Below are 21,190 nucleotides of genomic sequence, written 5' to 3' on the forward strand. Positions count from 1 at the left end.
AAAGGCTAGTGTGAAGATTTTGTATTTCCTGGTCTAGCACGGATGGAGCCTCTCAGACCAGTCACCCAGCCAGGATGCTTCCAACACAATTATTTTTGCACAGTATAAATGTTGTTCAACTTCCCTAGTACCCTCAAGACTGTCCTTCTTGAATGTATGAAAAGCAGTTAGCATATCATAAATGCACTGCAAATTATTAATTACAAGAATACTGAACAGTTCTCCAACCAAAAGACAAAATTTAACAAGCTTAAACTGCCAAAATGCTTATCTGAAAAATTGAACATTTTTGGCAGTCAACAAAGCCTAATGTGCAGGTAAAAAGCTGCCAATTTCATTTCTCATATCTGTAATAAATTCAGATTATAATTTATATTCCAGTAAGCACACTATGGGTTGGAGAAGGAAATTCAATAAAGGTAACTTCAGTTACCTATTTTAACTGTTGCATTTGTAGTGTGATACTCTAAATTACAATTAAATTTATCTCAATTTACTACAATATGAAGAACAATTAGCCACACAACAAAAAAGTGAACTGGAGATCAAAAGCAACACTGGCCAAGGTTAATCTCTCTAATCTTGAAGAGGCGGCATTTAAAAACAAGTGAGAGACAAAGGCTATGTTAACGCTAGCAACCGAACAACAAAACTTTTGTCTTTCAGACGTGTTTTGTCCGCGGCGGGTGTCAAGTTTTGGCGACAACAAGTGCCAGTGCAAACAGCGCATTGTTGGCAGGAGAGTGCTCCTGCCGACAGCGCAAATGCCACTCATTGGGGCTGGAAGTTTTGTCGGCAGGAGAGCCAACAAACAGCGGCTACACTGTGCGACTTTTAGCGGCACAGCTGTAGCGACACGGAGATGTGTAGTGTAGACATAGCCAAAGTAAACTCTTTCATGAACATACATTGTATATCCTTCTAAGACATACGTATAAAATAGCCTTAAAGAGTTCAGATGCAACTAAGAGCTGCCCCACCTGTAACTCTGAATAATTAAGGCACTCAATTCTTACCTCTTTCCTTAACAACTGATGTGAAATCCATAAGACAATGATTTCAGTATATTACCTAAGAAGAGTCAAGATTCATTCTGTTTCTAATAGAATTAATTTAAATCTTCTTGAACAGAGAAGCGATTTGCCCAAAATTATTTTTAAAAATAAGTCATATCAAGAGTCCATAAAAGAGCATAGGAGTCTTTCTCTGAAGATGAATGGACCAAAAAGAGTGGAAAGGCAAATTCACTGCTTAACAAATACACATGCAGAGTATTAATAAGGAAAAAAGGAGATAAAGACAATTTACAGCTCTGTTCTGTCCAATATATTTCATGTATCTATGAAAATGGACTAGAGGAAAAAGACATTCAACAAGAAGCAGAACCCAAAGATTTGCTTCATTGCAGTAAAACCCTCCATCGCTGAATGCTCTACTGTATTGTTTCCTCTACTATAAACTGATGATCTAATTACTAGCTGGACAAAAATGCCCTGAATTTTAAAAAGGTCTACTGACAAGAGAGACCTGTAACTAATAGCCTCCTGCATATTAGGAATTATAAATGACTGAAGCTTGTCAGGTATCAGATCTACGCAAGTCTCTTTATCCAGAGCTAAAGATCACCTACCCAATTTAAATAGGAAAACTCTGAATTCTCTCTCTTCGGAAACCCAGATCATGTTACAAGCATGGTCCCATTGATACTACTCCAATAGTTGAACCTAGCTGAGCCTACATTATTTGTCTGTCATAGTTTCAGAAAGCGTTGAGCTAGTCCTGCAATACTTATTCTAAATCCAATGTTATGGTTTCTAGGAGTGTGTTAAATAAATAAGTTATAAATTTTGTGTGTGTGTGTGTGTGTGTGAGTGTGAGTGTGAGTGTGAGAGAGAGAGAGAGAGAGAGAGAGAGAATGAATGAATTACAGATAAATACATTTAAAATAGATGGATATAATTTCCTCTTATATGTCAAGATCTACAGTCTCTTTCGTAGAACAGTTGATGATATCACAAATACCTAATACAGAACAAGGAGCTGTGTTCCCTGCTCTACTCAGTTGCTTGTGATCTCAACATCTGTTCCAGCACAGAAATATGGCAGCCTAAATTTAAATCCTGGCAGGTTAAATAGATTAAAGATGAACTGAAAGATTATATAAAATCTAAAGGTGACCTGCATATGATTATTTTTAATATTGTATTTGTGCCCCTTTTTGCTTCTTTGTGATATATAAATAAGTACCGAAGAGCAGAGGTTTTTTGTTTGTTTTTGTTCTGCAAGTGCAAGGCTCAACGTTTTCTTAACCTTAGAAATATCAGAAATGTCAAGTTTCACTCTCTCCCGGTTTTGCTACACAGCTTCTTGAGGATCTCAATTGTAGACTAGCAGCTCTGTCAGGCCTTAAAAAAGGCACAAACATTTAATCTTTCTCCCAAGTGTTTATTAGGCATGAATATTTAACAATGACAAAAAGGTTTTAGACAGTGACTAAAAATACCTTCCTCTTAACTATTCAGTCTTCCATCTCTTATGAGGTGTTATAATTTCTCTAGTTTTTCAATTATCCATAAAATTCTAGAACAGACAAGACTTAAATAACTACATACATACATACATACATACAAAAATAAAAGCAGTGACAGAAACTTTCTGGCCTTCTTTATAAGTAATAAAGGAACAAGAAAGAGCACAAGCCCTTTTCCCTTCCCCCATTTTTGAAAGTTACCTTTAATGCTCTGTAAATTGAACCTCCTTTGTACCTTAATAAGTAACTTAACTCTAAGAATCCACAAATATATCCTCTGTTGCTAATGTAAGGAATAAAGATGTTTGCAAGATACTGTTTGTTGCAGGACCATACAGCACCAGGCACGTTGTCAGCATTAAACAAATAAGTTATCTTTAGTGAGCAAAATTATAAGGATCAAAGAGCAATATGTTAAGTCACATTTATGGGTAGTTACGCAAGAGACACACAAAGACACAAAATGAATGTAGCTCTGCCACTGAACATCAGGGAATGTTTACACAGCAGCTAGGAGGTGTAATTCTCAGTGCAGGTAGACATACACGCGCTAGCTCTGTTCAAACTGGTGCCTAAAAATAGCAGCATGAGCGTAGAGGCAAGGGCAGTGGCTCAGGCTAGGCACTCAAGTACAATCCCACCTGACCTCCAGGAGATGTATTCAGGCAGCGAGCCTGAGCCAGTATAGCCACACTGCTACTTTTAGGCACTTGTTTGAGCAGACCTAGCACAAGTGTGTCTACCAGTGCTGGGAAGCACACTTCCCAGCTGCTGCGTAGACACATCTTCAGTCATGTCACACTTACATTTCAGGCACATATAATCCCCTTCCCACCAAAAGGTGAAGCTGACAATGGTCACAATATTGGGGTATTTTTAGGCTGCACACAAACATACTAGGATATAGTTAAGGACCACAAAACTAACCAAACATATCTAACCTTCCAAAAGAAGATAAAAGGATAAATAACCCGTCCATCGAATTTTGATCGTGAATATAATTTTGCTGTTCGGGATGCATTGAGACAAAGGATAGGAAAAGATACAGTTTTAAATCACATATTTGATGGTTTATGAGCCAAACCAGTCTGAGGTTTAAACTGCTTCTGCTCAATGCTCATCCCATTCAGAGACGATGAATCATTTCCCATTTGGCAACACTTCTGCCTACAAGGCTGTCTTTTGTGAGATTTCTCCTGTATTCTTGTAATAGATTTGCTAATTTCGTACACCTGACTAAGTAAAAATATTATTGCCAGCTGTCAGACTAGACCTTGTCCTGTTTATCAGACACATCTGAACAATCCTGTTCTGCCCCAATCATAGAAACAGAATGCTCCTTACTAAGCCCAATGTAGTAAATTACATTCTAATATTCTTGTTTTTCTTACGCTGGCAAAATAACAAATCATCATAGATTTTAAGCAACAGCAAAATAAATTTATCAACAGCAGCTGGGCTCATACTGATTTATCCAATAACCACATTTTTTTAAAAAGTGTATAGTTGCTTTTCTAATCATTCGGTCCTTGAATTTCTAATTTAGAGAGACAGAGGTCTGAGTATTTTATAAAAAAGTAATTTGAGGTCACAAGGAGTGTGCTCCAGTTTTTCAGGCAGCCCTCCACAACTCTTTGAAAGAGAAAGCAGAATGAAAAAGTTCTCTATCCCCTACCCTCCCAAGGCGGTGTGTGTGAATAAAGAACTGCATTTAATTCCTCTCTCTGTCCGGACTGTATCTTAAGAGGGTAGCAGTTTAGGTTAAGGAGACAATATACATTTTTTTTTAAACCTACCTGTAACAAAGATTGGGAGAGCCATTTGATAGAATTCACTTCTGCTCCTTTTATTCTCTGCCAGTTTAAAATTATCCATAAAAATTCAGCAAAATCTACCAATCTCATTAAAAAAAAAAAAAAAACCTATCTGTATTTAGAATTTTGCTTTCCAGATTGTAGAAAGATAGATGCTCTGCTTCCAGGGAACCTACAGTGCACAAAAAGTCCAGGATCCAAATCCAGTCATAAAATTATATATAATAATATATATATATATATATAATGTGAACACTAAGCTGCTATTTTGATGTATTTATACTCTTCTAAATATTTTAAAAGCCCGTAAGGTATTCAGTGCCCCCATCTCCACTGCTGCCTCTTGGCCAGCAGGATCAACCAGAAGAAGAGAAGCAAAAATAAGGGTGGGTTTTGTTTGTTTGAAACACAAGCCTATTTTCTCCTCAGACCCAATCTTGAGACAGACAAGAAGGTGCACCTTTACCTCCAAGTTTCAGACTTGGCAACAATGAGTCCATGTTTAGATCACTTTAGGTCAGCACTACTGCAATATATTTTACCTGGAGCCAGGGCCGGCGCTAGGCATCAGCAAAACAAGCTGGTGCTTGGGCCGGCACATTTTTAGGGGCGGCATGGCCGGCGCCAAAATGCCGCTCCTAAAAATGTGCCCGGCCGTCCTAGCTCACCTCTGCTGTTGCTGCCACGGCGCGCGAAACAGCTGATTCGCGTGCCGCTACTTGCCCTCCCTCCCAGGCTCTCAAACCTGGGAGGGAGGGGGAGACTCCGAGTGGCCGCGGCGCGGCGCCGCTTCTCCCCCTCCCTCCCTCCCAGGCTTGAGAGCCTGGCGGGAGGAGGAAGGGCTGGGGATTTGGGGAAGGGGCGGAGTTGAGGCGGGGCCGGGGGTGGGGTAATTAAATAAAGGGGGGGGGGGAGTGGCCAAAATTGTTTTTGCTTTGGGCAGCAAAAATCCTAGAGCTGGCCCTGCCTGGGGCTGACCCAGAAGGTCATCCAAAAACTAGCTGGTTCAACATGCAGACATACACCTTCTACATGGAGCAGACCACATCACACCATATCGGCTGCCTACTCCCCACTGGGTATATTTCTAGCTCTGGTCCTTATCTTTAAAACCGTGAATTGGGGCTTAGGCTCAAGTCTTGTCTATATATAACATTATTCAGAAATAGCTCTGGGTGTGAATATTCTTATGCCAGAATAAGAGTGCCACTCATGGAGAAATCGATTTAAGATACACAAATTCAGCTACGCGAATAGCATAGCAGAATTTGACGTATCCGATCCGACTTACCCCGCTGTGACGACAGCGGCAAATCAACTGCCGCGGCTCCCCCATTGACGGCGCTTACTCCTGCCTGGGCTGGTGGAGTATGCACGTCAATTTGGGGATCAATTGTCGCATCCCGACGAGATGCGATAATTCGATCCCCGAGAGATCGATTTCTACCCGCTGATCCAGGCGGGTAGTGAAGACAAGCCCTAAGACTAAGGTGTGAAAGGTATCCTCAATTAAATGACCCTCGAGTATGGTATTCAGTACAAGCAAAAGTTAAGCTATGCCCAAATCTTGCCAGATTCTGGGCTAGAGGCAAGAATCATGACTTGATCTTGTTCTGTGGATTTCTCAAGTAGCCCATAGTAAGGAATCTCTCACATAAGTTAAATACAAGATAATAAGAGAAGCTCAGGGCAACCACTACAATCTTTTCATTTGATGTAAACTAGACAGACTACCAATTTTAAAACAAGTGAGTTGTACAGAGAGTTTCCACCTAAAGTTTGGAATTCCTTGTGTTAGAACAATTTTTTTGTCAAAGTTTCGGGGAGAAGGGGTGTCCTTTTTAAAAATAGTTTAAAATAAGACAAAGTAATACTGTAACAGTTGCTTTTATACATGTCGTGGTCTGCCAAAACAATGAACTTGACATATATGAACGCTAAATCTATATGCTAAAGGGACATCAATTTGAATCTTGTCCATTTCAAAAAGGAAATTAAAAAGTAATATCAGATACTATCACAGCCGAAGTCCAACTGTTAATTTGTGATTTTACAATCATTTTTTGTAATGCTCTCTTCCTTGTTAATATGATAAAGGCTGACACGAACAAGAAAGGAAAACCGACTATACAGAAGAAACTATTAAAATTACTATACGTAAAGTGCTGTCAAATGCACACAAGATATTTTCCCCCTAATCTTTCAGTTAAAGTAACTTGTGACTGTAAAAAAAGTAAGTTCATTTTAAGTTAACATGTACCCTGAATGTGCACTATTATTTTTTATCATCATGAATGACAGAATGTATGAAAATACTAACCCTGAAAACATGTTTCTGGTGCACCAACAAATATTAATTTAAAATGTTGGAAAAAGTTAGAGAATGCGTGACTAAAAATTAGAGTAATAAACAGTTCAACGCACAGTAGCCAATGTTTAAACTTCAGTTCCCAACTATTTGCTCTCTTCCTAATTCCACACAGAAATCAGTTTGTCATACAACATAAGGATTGATGGTGCTTGTAATGGTGCCCTAGGGGGTATAAATGTATTCTTACAACAGTTAGAATGTCAGCTTTCCACAGACTGAAAATGTACGGATTTCATTTACTGAATTAAGCAACAATCTATATGAAAGTGTTTTTTAAAGTCAGAAATCTGACAAACAGGAAAAATCTTCCTATTACAGCCAGTTCAGATCCTTAACTCTAAATAGCAAACAACGATATCTTATTCCTTTCCCTCTCCAAGTTAGTAACCAACCATAGCCACATTCAGTGAGTATATGATGGTGCTAAAGGCCCTATGGACAAAAAATAGGTATGCCGGATGTAAACAATAATCATCCATGTTGACATGTTTGGATGCTCAAAAACCTTAAGCCATTCTAACAATAAATGAAAAAGTAAGCTATAAGAATTATTCTGAAACTCTTGCCGTCTGGAGACACATTCTAGACCCTTCAAAACTGACATTCATAACCCTGTTCTTTGAGAGTAAAGAGATTTAGATTTCTGAATGACTAAACGTCAATCACACTTATGAACATGACGAGCAGGCTGAGAAATTGTTTTTCTAAACAATGGTAACCTGATACAGAAGTTTTCAGAGAAAGCAAATATAGCAAAAATTGCCATGAAGATTTCAATTCAAGAACTGGATACAGCATATCAAAACATTTTAAAAAAATGCAAAAATTCAGATTACTGAGCTCCCCATTACTATTACAAAAAGAGTAGCTGAATATAGAGGAAACATCTGTGGGTGAGAGTACACACTTTTAATGACACTGAACACAATCTTGCAACCCTTACTTATGCAAGTTCTCCCATTAAAGTCCATTGGGGCTACTCATGTGAGGGTTGCTGAATCAAGGCCACTGTTTGCAAACCCTCCAGACTCAAAACTGTGCATCAGTGCAACCTCATTTTCTTCTATGTACAAACTAGTATCTTACATTTTGCCTATTATGTTAAAATGCAAATATAAAATTTCAATGCACAATATTCTTACTCATGTTTGTATGCACAAGTTTTGCTCGTGTCTTATGTTCACTTGTTCCAATTGCTGGTCTGCATACTTTAATAAAGCACTTTACTCCTAACATCATGATCAAATGATACCAAAATTCCCTATTTCTGCTACCATACCAATGGCTTGAAAAGTTTACCCAACATATACTACTCTGAACACTAACCCTATTAACCAGCATGATCAGTATCTGGACTATCATGGCCCTACTGCTCCAAACAGCTCCTCAACGCCACACCACCTTCAATTTAAAGGAATAAAACAGCTGTGTAAAGTATTTAATAACATTGTTAAACAACTGTAACTTACTACATCGTGTCTTGCTTTTGCTATTCCTTCTTTCCCTTTCTGCTTCACTCTACTTTTTCTTTCCTCCAATATCCATTGTGGTGCATCTTTCCTTGCATTGTCTTCATTGTGTACTTTTCTCTTTTTCTACTCTGACCCTCAACCCATTTATGTCTCTATTTTCCCTACACTGTATTCACCATCTCCTCCCCTATATTTTCTCTCTCCTTTCTTCTCCCAGAATATCAGTTCTGAAATTACATTTTTTAAACTTATATAATCTCTCTCTCCCACCTACTTCCATCCCCATATTCTACATCGACACATTTCACATACTGAAAATTTTCCCAGTATACACCAGTGCACTGAATCTACATTAAAGGTTTGCACTTGTGCAGCTACATCAATATAGTTACACTAAAAATCCCCATTAAGGCCTTGTCTACTCAGAGGGGTTAATTCACACTGAGTTTGTGCACACTAAAGTCCAAAAACTGTTACAATGCTCAGATGGTAATACAACCTCTACCACCCAGCTGCTAGGAAAAGTATGTGAATTCTTACTGGGGTGCTATCCTAGAGTGTTGACTCTGGGTATAATATAATGAAAGATGAAGGAGTTTACCCTATTTATCATGAAAACACAGCTAAAATTTGAAAACACCTTAGAAACACTATTATTCCGGAGGCTGTTTTGATGTAGGCCAACTTATTCCACTATAAGAGTAAGTAAAAATAAGGCCAAATGTTATTCTTACAAAAAACAGATGAAAAGAAAAATTCCTAATGAAGTAAAACTGTACAAGGTTCTTCACTATAACTTTTGAGACCATAAACCAAATTAGTTACAAATACAGATGGACACCATTCTCACAGTACAACTTACATTAATATTGTACAGTCATTAAGGAAAGGAAAATTTATTTATGTCAGAAAAAATAAATGTCCAGAAAAAAAATTAAGCATGCTGTTTTCAGATGGTAAATTACACAACTGGATGCTATGTTTCCATTTTACATAAGATGCAATCTTTAATATTTAAATTGATATTCCTAGAATAGCTAAGACAATTCTCTCAGATGCTCTGCAATTCAAGAAGCATCTCTTAGAGAATGTCATTGTGCATGAGACTTATTGCTGATTTTGTTAATACAAAGGGATACATGCAATACATTAGAGAACAAAAGTGGGCCCTCTGATAGCATTAAAAATTCTAGCCGTGGAATACTGAAGAAGACATTGTTGGAATTTCAAGGCAATTCACTAAGATGTAATTAGGATTCTGTTAAATATGTGAATAAGTAATAGAATCATAAAAATGTAGTACCAGAAGGGAGAGCTCTCTAGTCCAACTCCCTGTGCAGAGGCAGGACTTTGTATACCCACACCACCCCTTACAGACGTTTGCCTAAACTGTTCTTAAAAACCTCCAATGACTGGGATTCCACCCTTGGAAACCTATTCCAGTACTTACCTATCCTTATAGTTAGAAAGGTTTTCCAATATACCTAAGTCTCTCTTGCTGCAGATTAAGCCCATTATTTCTTGTCCTACCTTCAGTGGACATGGAGAAGAAAAGGTTAGTCACCCCATTCAGTAACTGTGGTTCTTTGAGATATGTCCCTACATGTGCTCCACTTCAGGTCCACATGCACTCCACGTTCCTTCAATAAGATATTTTCAGTAGCAGTATTCATTCAGCCCATGCATATGCCCTAAGCAGTCCTGTGCCCCACATCAAGGTGATACAGGGCTGCAGTGGCAAACTGTCTTCAGTTCCCTCTCTATTGCAAAGTGCCACAAAAACTCCAAAACAGGTAGCTGAGCACCCACAGGGGGACAAATCTCAAGAACTATAGTTACTGCACAGGGTGAGTAACCTTTTCTTCTTCTTGGAGTAGCCTCCCTGTGGGCACTCCATTTCAGGTGACTTCCAAGCAGTATCCTCACAGGACAGAGGGAGCTTCAAGAATGGATCCACAACTGAAGACAGAACCACACTGCCAACTGTTGTATCAGATCTAGAAGCATAGACCAAGGCATAGTGCTTAGAGGAGGAATGCATTGAAGATCACACAGTCGTTCTACAGACCTCAGATACTGGAATTTCTTTCAATTAATGAGAAGATGTTAACTGTAACCTTGTAGAGCACGCCAACACCCTAGAATGAAGCTGAATGCTGATAGCATCATAGCATGTAATAATATACCCAGAGACCCACCTCAGTAGCCTCAGGGTGGAGGCTGTGGATTCTTTAAATCGGTCTAATAGAAACAAACAGCCTAGGAAACCTCTGAAGCAGTTTGGTCCTATCAGCATAGAAGGCCAATTCTCATCTGACATCTAAGGTATAAAAGGGAACCTCCTGTAGCGAATTAGGGGGTGGGGGGAGAGAAGGGCGAGAGAAGAGAGACAAATAAATGGATGGATTATGATGAAACTTGGATGAGAGCTTGGGAGGAATTTAGGGAGCAGACATAAGGAAACCGTGTCATTTAAGAATATCATGAAAGAAGGATCTTTCCATTAAGTCTCAAATGTTTCCGACTCTTCAGGCTAACATTATGGCTACCAAAAAGGCCGTATTCATACATAGGTTAAGTAAGAAGCAGGTCACCACTGGTTCAAAGGGAGGTCCTTTGAGACAACTAAGAATTAGACTGATATCCCAAGCCGCAGTGGGGGTCTTTCACTTGAGGGAATGAAAGGTTGTTATGGTAGCCAAGTGAACCCTGACTGAGCGGAGAGTGAGGAAAATCAATTTTGGAGTCCTTGGAGTTGACACTGATGGCTAAATCATTTCCACTTTTGAACGTAAGTACTTTGAGGTGATTCTTTCCTACCACCTATTTTACCTCCACAGAACTGGCAGACTAACCCTGCAAACCACTGAGAATCCATGCCCTGAGGCAGAGAACTCCTAGGTTGGGATGAAGCAATCAACTGGCTTCTTCGGGGAGTAGATGGGGGATGATCGGAAGCTTGATTGTTGGACAGGTGAAACAGATAAAGATACCAAGCTTGTTTCTGCCATGTTGGGACTATTAGAATAACCCTAGCTTTGTCCTGGCTGATTCTGTTCATCACCCTCAGTACAGAGGTGTTGGAGTAAATGTACAGAACAGGTTCTTTGTCCAGGGTAGGAGAAAGCCATCCCTTAGAGAATAATGGCCTAGACCTCCGCTCCTAAGCAAATCTGATGACACTTTCTGTTCACAGAGGGGACAAAGAGGTCCACTTCTGGAAATCCCCAAGTTTGAAATATGCCTTGGAGGGTCCAAGAGTCCAGCTCCAACTCACAATGCTTGGAGAAGTGCCTGTTGAAAGTATTGGCTGTGGTATTTTGAAGGCAAGGGAGCTAGATTGCTGAAATTCATATATGATGGATTAGGCACCAGTTCCACAACTTGATTGCTTCAGTGCCAGAGAGGGGTATCTCACTCCTCCTTGCCAGCTGATAAACAAGTAGGCCACCTTGTTGGTAATGAAGAAAATGAAGGCAGGCATTCCTGACTCCCCAGAGTTCCAACACATTGCTATGGAGACTGGTTTCTTGAGGCAACCATCTGCCTGAATTGTATAAGCATTGACATGAGCTCTCCATCTTTACAGGAATGTATCTGGCATTATTGTTGGGATTGATTGGAGAAAAGGAATGCCTGCACTGACGCGGTCATGATCTTTCCACCAGTCTAGGAAATCTTTTACTTGGTGGGGAACTGAAACCTGTTTGTCTAAGCTGTGTCTGTTTGGTGAGTAGACTGCTTCTAGGAGTGGCTCAGATCAACAAAGGCCCAACCTTGCATGATCTGATTTAAAAAAAAAAAAAAAAAAAAAGTGCAAGCTGCCATGTGACCTAAAAGTTGGAGGCATTTTCTCACTGAGGTTTGAGGGCTCCCTTCAGTAGTTCTGACTAGATATGATATGGTTATGAATCGGTCCACGGGAAAGCAGGCCCTGGCGATCAACAAACCCAAGGACACCCCTACGAACTGTATTTTTTGTACGGGGGTCAATGTGGATTTTTTTACATTGAGTTGAAGACCCAATTCCAGGAACTGAGAAAGGGCCTTCTGTGTGGATGACAGTACTGCTTCATAAGACTTATCCTTGAACAGCCAATCATTGAGGTACAGGAATACTAAAATCACCTCTCAACTTTGAAACCTTTGAAAACACTCTCCGTGGCAAGGGGCGCACCCAGTATTGCAAATGATCCTGGCCTATAACAAAATGCAGTTATTTTCTGTGAGATGGGCGTTATCGCTTTATGGAAATATGCATCTTGTAGGTTGAGAGATGAAAACCAATTCCCTTAATTCAGTGAAGGAATTAAACCTGCCAGAGTCACCATCCTGAACTTCTGAGACTTCACAAATTTGTTGAGTAGCCTTAAGTCTAAAAATCAGTCTCCACCCTCCATTTTTCTTTGGTACAATGAAGTATCTTGAATACAAATCCTCTTTCTTGTGTTCAGCGTGAACAGGCTCTATTGCTCCTAAACAAAGAAGGGAAGTTTATTTCCTGTCTCAGTAAGAGAAACAGGTAACATTTTTAACAACTACATTTTGACCCAACTGTTGAGCAGAAGGCCATACACATGGAAGTCTCATCTGTAGTGCAGAGCTTCACTGGTGGATCATACATGATCCCAGCATAAGTTCTGGGTGCTCCTACATTTGTGTAGTCTAAACAATTCAGCTTTTTTGTCAACAATGTGCATCCAACACTTTAAAATCATTGCACGGCACCGAGCTTACATAAAATTAGCATTTACTTTCATAAGAACATACAGGGATTTCACATCGGCAGTAGTGCAAGACATTTTGGCTAGATGTCAAAAACAATTTGTTTCATAAACACACATGTACACACTTAACCGGTACTTTCTTATAACAATAAATATGAAATGTGTACCTTTACCCCAGGTTCTCAATTTATGTACTTGTATCAGTAATTTTAGATGCTTGTTTAGAAATGCCATTTATCCAATCCATTTGAATTACGTCAGACAGCACTAAGATTCAGCACAGATCTTTTAATTGTCCATAGACATGTTTTGCTTCGGATTTTATTGATCGCTATAAACAGGAAATGGACAGTGTCTTCCCCTTGTGATATGTTTTAGGAGCTATTGAAATATAAATAGGAGCAAGAATACTTTTTCCTCTTTTCATGAAGAATTACCATTTCAAGAAATAAAAACCCATAGAACTTGTCTTTTCACTTGGGCCCATGATCTCTCAGCCCACTGAGTCCAAGCATACAAGGATCTGGCCACCTTCAACTCCTCCTAACCTGAACAGGAACTGAGAGAGGTGGTGCCTGACATCTTGCAGAATGAGGCCATTTGTATCTATTTAAAAAGGACAGATTCTAAGAAACCTACAAACATATTCATTTCAATGCCAGGCAGGAAAACAGATGTTTAATAAAAATTAGCAAATAAATTAGAACAATTATTTTTAGAATTTCACAAAATGTAATTCTATTGTTACCCATTGGCTGAGTTATATCATAATAAATGGCATGGGCACAAAAGAGAGACTTCCATATGTTCCAGACCAACTATAAGAACCTATTTCTGGTTTTCTGTTTCCACTGTCAAATTGCACATATGCTGGCACCACTGCAGCTACAGAATCCCTTTAGCAGCTCAATTCCCCCATCCACTTGCCTGCCTCTCCTACTCCACCCTCTGTTCCAATTCTCTCAACCACCCCACTATTGCTATATCCACCCACCACCTTCTTTAGAAAGCTCCTAAGATACTATTGATATATTCCTCCTTTCAGTAATCGAATAGGGTTTTTACTATATGTATTTTAAACAAAAACAAAGGGCATCACTAACATTGCTGCCTAACAGGCTCAACCCTGCATAGTTTTCAATGAAGAAATCTATAAGATCTAGAATCTAAAAGATCTAGTAATTTTAATAGGTTGATAGGGAATAGAGTTCATTTTCTGGACATATGCTATGACATAAATCCTGTTTTCCAGTATCTTGTGTCTCAAAAATAAAAAACAGTTCTCTGAAAATGTTCATTCTGAAAGCTTATATTAATAAGGTTAAATTTTATGTCTATTTCAACTCATGTTAGAATTAAAAACACCATTTGCTCTTAGTGCAGGTGAACATTTGCTGTAAGTACTATTTTGGTTATGAACTACACAGTCCATACTTAACCATCTGGTGTATTACCTGAGCATGTTGAATTTTTCTTAATTTCCTGTAAACGCTCAAAAATTTTTGCAAGTAATTATTATAATTACTCTCTTTCTCCTGCTTCCCCCCAACACCAGAAATAAAAGACTGTTTGTTTTAATATACATATTAATCTCAATTAACCTCTCACTCAATTCAATACAGGCACAAGTGCACTCATTTAGACTCCCATCTACCCAACTACAAATCAGGTAGTTAAGGATGTAAAAAGGTATCATTACAGACCTAATTAGTTATGCCTGCATTTAACTGGATCGGTAATATTGAAAGCTGGATTGAGACTAACTGAAAAGTTTTTGTCTTTCAGTTGTTTGATAGTCCATCATGATCAATCAGTAAGTAATATGGTCCCAATCCTACAAATGCTTATACATATGCTGAAAGTTAAGCATATCTGTAATTATTTGCAGGATATGGACATGTTTACTGTGATATGCAAGGAGTTATTTATGAGAACACAACCCCTTTGTGTTTCTGTACATTTGATACACACAAGTTTCTTTGAATGGACTTCAGGCTCCACACTCATCCCATTACACAGTTCAACTCAATTATCCTGTTGAAAGCCATTTACCTTTAGTTAAGTCGCTCCTTATTTCCTCTATGTATTTTTATTGATTTTTAATAAAGTAACAATTCAACAGTGCATTGAAAGTATCAGAATCCGGATACTACTATAGTATTTTACCAGTACACTAGAGATGCATATAATTTGATCATTGTTAACATTTTAACATCTGTTTCCAGAATGAGTAATCGTATCAGCATTCTTTCACATAGCTCTAACCGCCAATGAGAATCAATGTAGTATTCTTAGGTTGTGCTTGGGAATGTTCTTAGAAATTCGCTTGTCCTGTTCATGGATTTCTTTTTAAAATTAAAGAAAAAGGATGCACAGGCATCCATTTAATTCTCCCATTTGTTAAGACAATACTGTTTCATTGCTTCATTCAAGCATTACCGAACTGCTAGCCACTGACAAAGGCACCAAAAAAGGTTGGAGTGGCTGTCTTCTATTTATTTCTACAAGAAATCCATTTTTATTAGTCGTGTTAAACATGAATTGGCTAGGAATCATTCCAGAAAATTCATAACAGGATACAGACTTATAAACTTATATGTTGCTGCTTTTCCTTTCACTTTCAGAATTGTGCAAATGTGAAGTAACCATCTTACAGCTGAGCAATACTTTCTGTTCACTTTTAGAAATGGAAAGTGGCACAAAAGCCTTCCAACTTGAGTTACACTTGCTATGAGACGTAAAGAGCACTGATCATTTATGAGATGGTTCATTACCAGGTTTGACATTAAGGTAAAAGCACTTTCAAGATTACAGTAAAACTTGTGGCATGTTAAAGTATTTCTGCATGTAGTCGCACAGATAGAATGTACAAGTGAATATATAACTAAGATCATAGAATCATTTGATACAATCCAAATGGTACCCGTGGGTCACTCCCAATCTCTAGTATCAGAAGGGCCAATACCAAATTTTACTTTCAGTAAACGTACATTAAGGAGAGACAGCATGCCCCAGTGCCTAGACACTAGACTGGAAGTCAAGTTATCAGGATTCTATTCACAGCTTTGTCACTGACTCCCTTTGCGAACTTGGGCAAGTCATTTCCACATTCTGCATCTCAGTTTCCTTCCCCTGGAAACTGAGACAATGCTGAGCCAGCTTTGGGCTAAGCTTGGATATCTACAGAGGAAGAGTTCAATATATGTCACAAGTATTCTTATCTAACTTTGTGGTGTAAACATCTAATGTTTGAGTAGCAAGGGAAAGTTATTTACCTTACAAATCTGCTTCTTTGAAGATATAATCACTCAGATCCCTATTTTTAGATCACAAAACTCCAGTGGAAGACAGGTTGGGAACTCCCCTTGTTCTTCAATTTTTGAGGGATTTTTAGTTGGGCCCCTTCCCTCCCATAACCCATTCAATCATGGTCCATTTCAACTAGCAGTACCCCACTGCACTAACATTTTCAGTCAGCTCCCGAGGTATCAAATCAAGTACTGGGCTCTCCAGGGGCTGGGAATATTGTGAAGGCAATACCCTCTGACTCTGGGGAAGAATGTCTTGTGTCCCTCAAACGATCTCAGCCATCATGACACAGGGAGTCAGTCTGTGACATGTCAAGAATACAACACATATCTTGAATTACACCCAGAAAAAGCTACCAAGTCAGTGCACTGAATATAATATAGAAGTGATGTACCCATTTCATTAGATCAGTAGTTCTCAACCCAGGGCCCACGGCTGCTTGCCGCCCAATCAGCACACAGTTGAAGCCCATCTGACATCCTCAGGGCCATAAAAGTAGTATACATACTGTGTGGATGCAGCCCACATAACACAGAGAGCTGTGAAGGTTGAAGCCCAAGCCCGAACATCTACACTGCAATTAAACATCCTTAGACCGAGCCCAAGTCAGCTGGCACAGGCCAGCTGTGGGTGTCTAACAGCAGTGTAGACATACCCTAAGACTCACTGACAGGATGAATGTAGGAGTGGCAGTGTAGACATACCGTAAATATATTATATCTATGCAGTTACCTTTATCAACCAAACCTGATCCTCCTCATTGGAGATACGGCAACATTGAATGAGAAACTCTCTTAACCCCTGTACACAGATTCTGCTCCTCCCTCATATGAAGCTAACTGAAGTCTATGGATTTGTGTTTTATGGAACACACGATACAAGTATTTCTTCATATATTGGAGTTTCTATCAGAGTGTCACCTAAACAGGCTCTAAACAGGATTAGACAAAACGGTGGTAAAAATGCCACTGGCCGCAGAAGCCCTGCCTATACTACATTTCCCCATGGGAAGGGCTAAATCAGTGAACCCATAGTGGGAAATGTTAAGAAAAAGTCTAGTGTAGAGACAGCCTTAGAACCAGCTACTGAGCTCAGACTAATCCGAGTTATACTTGTGTAAATGAGATTAAAATCCATCATTTAAACTTTATGCTAAGATTTTTCAATTAAAAAAATGTATTTGAACATATTTAATATTTTGACAGTTGTCTAATATCCTGCAACTTTCTACCTCAAGACAGTGCATAATACACCAACGTATATGTCAGTAAGGGATTAGGAGATATTTATCTTCATTTGTCTACCATAAAAGCAAAAGATCAATAACCTTAGAAGAAACTTATAGCCTAGATATACCGTAAGCTAAATAAAAAGTTACTAGAAGTGTGCCACCACCGTGGTTTTTCCCCTGTTATGGAACCCAGACCTAAATAAACTGTTAAACACTTAGTGTAAAGGTATGCCAAACATTTCTCAGAACTTTCTTAAGGTCCCAACAAAGACTCAACCTTTTCTGCAAAATGAGGCCTAGGTTAAATATTTTATTTGGCTCCTTAAGATGGACTGAGAAGTTGGGCATGAGCTCCAGATCAGTTCTTGGACTCGCATCAAACACTATCCTGTCATTTATCCAGTCAGTCAAAACAACGTTTTCCATCTAAACCTTTAATGTTTATGTCCTGAAAAACTGCTAATTGAATCCAGTTCCTGAAATCCATTTTTAGAATATATACCATCCAGTTTAAAGATAATGAACAAAAACAAAAAAAGTATTACACACTGATTACAGAATTAATCCTATCAATGTTCAAGCCAAAACAGAAGACAAGACCGCTAGTTTCATAAAGCCAAAGAAAATTAAGATTAAATAACATTTGTCAGATTTAGAGAGCAAATTACTTTAAAAAACACTGGAATATAAGGATTTTGATTCCAAACAATTTTAGCATTCAAGAGTTCTCAGACTGCTTTTCCAATCAAAATGGGTAATCAAAACCACACAGAGTACTCCAGACTATTCCCAAGCAAGAACTGACATCAGTTCAATTAATAAAATTCAATTCACCACTTATACCAACTTTCCTTAAGCATATAAAACTTCCTTATAACAACTGACCTTGCGTGTAAATCAGTTACGATTAATGAAAGCACAAAATACCTCAACATATCAGATGTATATTAAGAAACAGACTGATGCCTCATGCAAATCTCTGAAAATCAGAGTTGCTCAGTACCAATTCCAAACAGTTATTGAGATTACAAGATTCTTTCTGAAGACAACTTTGTGTGTATTTTCTTTTCAGTATTTCTCTTCCCATATTTTATTAGCAAGGACATATGCTCAAAAATAGTATACTTGTTTCTAAAGAATATACATGCCTTTTCTTGGGATTGAATGCATCATATTTGTACACTTTACTAAAATTCAATAAATAACTGGGGGGGAAAAAAATCTACCCCTGCTGTTTATTTCTTCATCACAATCATAACCCTCTGCAATGTACCTATGTACATTATGTCATAGACAGAACATTATGTCCCTAGATCTTTAATAAAGGGAAGAGAAATCCAGAGGTGAAAAAGGACAATTCCTTAAACAGGTTTTTGTTCACAGTTTTCCATTAAGCCACAGCAGATTTATAAAGTTTTTAAAAGATAGTGCTCAGAGAAACTATCAGAAAAGCAAAGCTATCAGCCAGAGACCCAAAAGTGCAGAACAGTATTTTAAAAACTAATATTGTCCCACACATCAGCCCAGCTACCCTCATCTCAAAAGTTTATTTCTAAGGAGTTCAGCACGTGGGCACTATAATGGCCCTGTATAAAAACCCCTTTTACAAGATCAGTCCAAATACGTTCCAAAATATAATGTAAGCAATTATAAGTAATTATAAGAAAAAATCTACAGTAGTCTAGAAAATAAAGTCATTTTTTTCTACCTACTCAGAATTATTTTAAAAAGTTAAATGTAGTAACTAAGAATTTTTTTGCATTAGCAGTTAAACTGGAAATTCTGCACATGCCATTAAAATTACATAATTTCAAAAACGCAGTGACTATTTTTAGACTTTTTAAAAACAACTAATTTATTTTGCAAAGCACAGCCATTAAGTTGGTTCAATAAGCTGTTAGAAAACAAACAGTATTTTAAATATTTATTTTAAATCTTGTATTTTCATGTACTGAGGTCACAATTTAGGGTACAAAATGTGTTTTTTAAATTCAGTCTTTTCTCCCAAGTCTTCAGGAATTATTTTACAGAGGCAGACAAGCTTTATCCATATTTATAAACGTTTCTCCATTTTTATCTTTTTACATTGCCCTCATCACTACAAAAGAAGCACATTCCAAGTATTTAGAAACAGAAATAATGTCTTTCTTCCTTCCCAGCATGTAGACTGAGATAGTTTACTTTTATGTATACAATATACATAAATATTGTTAAAGGCCAAGTTTTTTTAAAAAAGGTATTTTTCCTACAGAAGGAGGAACTACAGCCAACGAATTGTTTACAATCTCAACTAAGGAAGCGGACTTGAAAACAGCAACACAAAAGATCAAAACAAAGGGGACAAAGGGCCTGATAGTTTGTTTCACGATTACACAGAAAAGACGGTCTGAGAGGGTGAGAAACAACCTAAGGTACCTAGCGCCTAAAAAGTTACAATGGCCTCCTGCTCACCCCCCCTCCTTCCCTAAAAAATACAACTATTCCAAAAAGAGCTGCGGCATGTTACAGACTTCGTGCAATAATTCTAGTGAACTCAGGTTTATTCTAGATTCTGAATCCAGGCAGGCGGAGAGCACCAATACCTCCACCCCACCACACACACACTGCCCAGGGCTTCACCTCTCCTAACCAAGGCGTGTTTATTACTTGGAGTAAACAATCTGGTTTGAAAATCGATGCCACTACAACGCCGTGCAAAGACGTTTCCTTCGTGGCACACGGACCCCTTAGCAACCCGCATCCTGCAGCGGAGCACTGGGCGAGGGGGGTGTTGGGAGAGAGTTTACTTTTTTTCCTGAGGCCTGAGTCTCCAAGCCCCAGGTTCAATCTCAACTACACATGGAGGGAGCTCGATCCCACCGCTCCAGCTGGGCTTGCGGGGTTTAGAAAACGGAGAAAGGGGCTTCCCCCAGTGTCTCCCTTGCCTTTCACCCCCCCCCACCCAACATCCACACTCCTCCTCGCCCCACACACCGCCCGCCCCCCCCAAACCAGACCTTCCCTTCCCCCATCTACTCCCCACCTTCGCCTGCCTCCCCACAACAGCTCCCGCCCCCCAACTCGGCCCCTACCCTCCTGAACCATCCCCCCTTCTCCCCGAAGCAGCCCCGTACCCCCCAAACCAGGCTCCCCCCCGCCACCTACCCCCTTCCGTCTCCTCACAAAGCCCGGCTCTTGGCCCCCCTCTCCGCCTTCCCACGGCGGGCCCCAGGCTCGGTCCCGGGGGCTCCCCGACCCCTCCTCACCTGTCAGTCGCAGCTTGACGGGCCCGTTCCTCCGGGCCCCCTGGTTGGACATGTCCCCGGCCGCGGCTGGGGCTCGGCGCTGCCTCTGGGGCCGGGCAGGAAGGGGGGACGCGCTAATGGAGTCGGGCTGGGCGCTCAGGGCAGCAGCGGCGGCGGCGGCCGCCGGACGAGGAGAAGCCCGGATGTGCCCAGCGTCGCCATAAGCGGGGCCAGCGCCGAGGAGGAGGCGGCGCCGCCACCGCCGCCTTCCCCCGCCCCCTGCCCGGGGCCCTGGCGGCGAGCACAACAAAGCCCGGGACAGCGCGTACCGCGGCGGCCGGCCGCCTCCCTTCCTCCGGGACTGGGCCTGGTACCAGCTTAGCCCCCAAGTGGGGATGGAGCCCCCCGTGTCCCTGCAGCTTCCTTCCTGCCTCGCAGAAAAGCGCCCCTGTGCTCCCCTCAGTACCCCATGTCCTCACTACCCCCGGGGAGAAGGGGGTGTCAGCACCCCC

General features: G+C 39.9%; 1 protein-coding gene across 4 annotated transcripts in view; it reads right to left on the reverse strand.

Moving 5' to 3' along the window:
• SMURF2 (SMAD specific E3 ubiquitin protein ligase 2) overlaps positions 1-20,907 on the reverse strand; it is an 89,501-nt gene extending 68,594 nt beyond the window's left edge. For 3 of the 4 annotated variants that reach the window (XM_034790560.1, XM_034790561.1, XM_034790558.1), the window contains exon 1: positions 20,700-20,907. In XM_034790560.1, coding sequence (XP_034646451.1) covers positions 20,700-20,751 — 52 coding nt within the window. In that variant the 5' untranslated portion in view covers positions 20,752-20,907. The remainder of the gene's footprint in view (positions 1-20,699) is intronic. The other variant, XM_034790562.1, reaches the window with a different exon arrangement.
• Positions 20,908-21,190: the final 283 nt, after the last annotated feature.

This window comes from Trachemys scripta, chromosome 14 (genome assembly GCF_013100865.1).
Source record: "Trachemys scripta elegans isolate TJP31775 chromosome 14, CAS_Tse_1.0, whole genome shotgun sequence".
Lineage (NCBI taxonomy): Eukaryota > Metazoa > Chordata > Testudines > Emydidae > Trachemys > Trachemys scripta.